The sequence below is a fragment of the Chaetura pelagica genome, unplaced genomic scaffold (genome assembly GCF_000747805.2).
Source record: "Chaetura pelagica isolate M959 unplaced genomic scaffold, ChaPel_1.0 scaffold71, whole genome shotgun sequence".
NCBI lineage: Eukaryota > Metazoa > Chordata > Aves > Apodiformes > Apodidae > Chaetura > Chaetura pelagica.
The window spans coordinates 4656837-4660159 of NW_009952435.1; the positions used below are offsets into that span (position 1 = coordinate 4656837).

A 3323-nucleotide genomic window follows, 5' to 3' on the forward strand; every position below is an offset into this window, starting at 1 on the left:
CCTTCATGCCTTCATGCCTTCATGCCTTCCTTCATGCCTTCATGCCTTCCTTCATGCCTGCCTACCTGCCTGCCTTCCATCCTGCCTGCCTTCCTGCCTGCCTTCCTTCCTGCCTTCCTTTCTTCCTTCCTGCCTTCCTGCCTTCCTGCCTTTCAAATTTTAAATAGATTTTTAAAAGTATATACACAACTTTTTATCTGCTTATCTAGTATATTTGGACAAGTGATCTAAAAGATCCAAGATAAAGTGTCCTAGATTTTTATTAGAATAGAGCTCTATTTATAGAGGTAAAGAACTGCAATAAATGTTTTTCTCTGCTTCTGTATATGAAAAAAAAATATTGCTTTTTTTGATAGAGAAGACAGTTTGACTCCAAATCTTTTTCATAAGTGTTTTAAAAGAAACACTAAATTTAATACTTTTACATTGGGTATCATCATTTGCAACTTTTTCAACTCAGTATGGTACTGTAAGATTCTGATGCAATTCTGAGCAAGAGTTTAGTCTCCAAAAACAAGGTATGGTATGGCGCTCAAGTCCATGAACCTAACAAGTACTCCTCTGGATTTGAACAAGGGCATCTTAAAACACAGTGAGTTTTGCCAGCTGAGCAGATTATCTCTGAAATTTTTGTAAATATTACATTGGAGAATGGCAGGTGCAGAGCAGAAGATGTAGAGATCATCTGCAGAGGCTGGAAGATGAACAAGGGAACCTTAGGAACAGAAGAACTGGAGGACATGAGTTGGGGCTGCAGGCACTTAGAAACTATTTAAAATTATTGATTGCAGAGTTTTTCTAAATGACAGAGGGAAAAAAGAGTAAGATGTTTATAGGATTGTCTTGCACCCAAAGTTCTGTCAGTAGCTCATAGAAGTCAGGATATACTGAAATCCCAATTGTACCACAAAGTCCCACAGCTCAATGTAAGGCTCTGTTCATACGCTCACCTTCCTTATCGGAAAAATAATCCAAACCAACAAATACAAACCAAAAAAGTTTCCAAGTAACTTCATACCTCCAAGGTATGCTCCTTCTCTGTCCCACTTGTTGCCTAGCAAAAGATGTGAGAAGACAGCATGAAGGAGGTATTTAATATAACTTCCTCTGATAGTCAAGTGCCATGTTGAAAGAAAGAAATATTGTCTCTCCTTATGCAACAGCTGGGTGAGAGAGGTTTATCTCCTGGTCTGAAAAGATAGATTTTTTAATATTTTCCCATTCTGTATCACAATGAAACGATGACTTCACAAATAACAGGAAAGGAAATACCATCCATTGCTCAAAGAAAAGCAACAGGATGGTTGCCTGGGCAGACACGAGAAAGTTCTAGCTCTGTGCACTGTCTTGTTCATCTTGTCTTGTACTTAACCCTCAGTCTCTTATGATGGGCTAGTGTCAAGGTCACCAAGGTTCTTAGTCTTTTTTCTCTTCCACTGGAACCACTGTATTTAGCTATTTATTTCTTATAGGAAGTACTAAATAGACGGACATTGTGTAGCTGTGACAGCAGAACCTCAGTCTTTCCTTATGGCTATAATTTTTAGTAGAAGCTCTGTGCTTACTCTGAGTAATCTTCCCCATTGAAATCAGCATATGAATACGCAGCATATCATATTTCATGGAAGAAAGATCATGTTATGCTTTTAAATTGGAACTCTGAGAGTCTTTTTGTATGGCATAGGAAAGATACAGAAATATTCTCATGTTTGTGTGCTGTCCTGATCTGACTGATCCTACTGGGCAGTGGTCTGTACTTAATTGATTTAGCCTTGTTATAAAAATGAGAGTTTAAATTACTCTCTGATCTCACAGTCACAGTATAACTCCAAAATAGAAAGCAGAGGATCATCATGTGACTGTTGATTCTGTGTTTCCAGCAAGTCTTCCATTAGCAGCAAACAGCAGCTGCAGATAAAAATAGAAGACCATAAACTAGGATCTTCGGTTAAATACAGAAGTCACTCTTCATGGTGACAAGGAGTCCAGAGCAACAATGAAGTCTCTCCAATTCATGAGTGCTGAAGCATTCGTGTCAAATGCAGAGTTTGCCAGGAAGAGTCTCAGCAGTGTTGCCCCGAACCTTTTTCCTCTTCTTTTTAAAGCCGGCTATTTACTGGAGCAAGGTCAAGTGATCCATGACTTGGTAGAGAACTGGCCACTTGCTGACTTTAACATGGGAAAACTTTTGGGAAGCACCATGGACTACCAGGAAGACCTGACACACAGAACATGCTCAGTGTGCTTGGAAAGCTGTCTGATAGGACTGAGAGACTATGTGCTGCATCATTCTACTCCCTACGTGAAAAGGTTGAAGGTGGTCGACTTGACTGCTATAAAGGATGTTGAAGTTCAGTTCTGCCAGTGTAAGAAGACAATGGGCAGGTGGGCCAGGACACAGCTGCTCTCTAAGCTTTGTTTAGAACTGCTGGTTTACCTGCAACAAACACAGTGCAATATGGATACCTTTGAAATCAGTATCGATGTGCTAATTGACTTATTTGTTACAGAGCGGAACTATGAGCTGGTAGTGCAGGCCCTGTTGAAGAAGTCCTGTTGTCCATTGAAGATCTGCTGTGTGGCATTCAGATCTGACAACTTGGCTTTGCAGAAATTCTTCTATATCATAAACCTCACCGATCCATCCTTGTTGCGCAAACTGGAAGTGGTTCACAATGTTCACTTGGAAATGGAACACTTGGAAATACTCTTCAACAGTGTCCACTTCCCTATGTTGATGTCCTTGACCTTGCCAGCACGAACATTTAATGTGCAGACGTTCACAGCTACAGATGAAAGAATGCTCACTAACATAGGAGAAAAGATGGCTGAAATGACGCAGCTGACTGAGCTGAGTGTGTCATTTTCTATACTCACAGGAAGACTACAGAAACTCCTCAGGTAATTTGGTCATCTTTCAGTCAAACCATAAAGAACAGCCCTTTGTGCCATCATCAAGCTGAGAATCTCTGAGAATAAGGGAAGTGATGCTATCTCAGGGTGCTTGTTAGGTGAGGCAGCAGGAAACTAGGAAAGAGAACTTGGGAAGAATTTAAAGCCAATGTGTATCTAATACATTTAGAAGACTAATGTCTTCTTTCCTGCCTGCCTTCCTGCCTGCCTGCCTTATTTCCTTCCTTCCTTCCTTCCTTCCTTCCTTCCTTCCTTCCTTCCTTCCTTCCTTCCTTCCTTCCTTCCTTCCTTCCTTCCTTCCTTCCTTCCTTCCTGCCTTCCTTCCTGCCTTCCTGCCTTCCTGCCTGCCTTCCTGCCTTCCTTCCTGCCTTCCTGCCTTCCTGCCTGCCTTCCTGCCTTCCTGCCTTCCT

At 41.3% G+C, this 3323-nt stretch overlaps 1 protein-coding gene across 1 annotated transcript in view; it reads left to right on the forward strand.

The window, feature by feature from the left end:
* The first annotated feature begins 1996 nt into the window (after positions 1–1996).
* The window catches only part of LRRC14B (leucine rich repeat containing 14B), a 3072-nt gene continuing 1745 nt past the window's right edge, over positions 1997–3323 (forward strand). The window contains exon 1 of the mRNA XM_010008369.1: positions 1997–2901. Within this exon, the coding sequence (XP_010006671.1) occupies positions 1997–2901 (905 nt within the window). The remainder of the gene's footprint in view (positions 2902–3323) is intronic.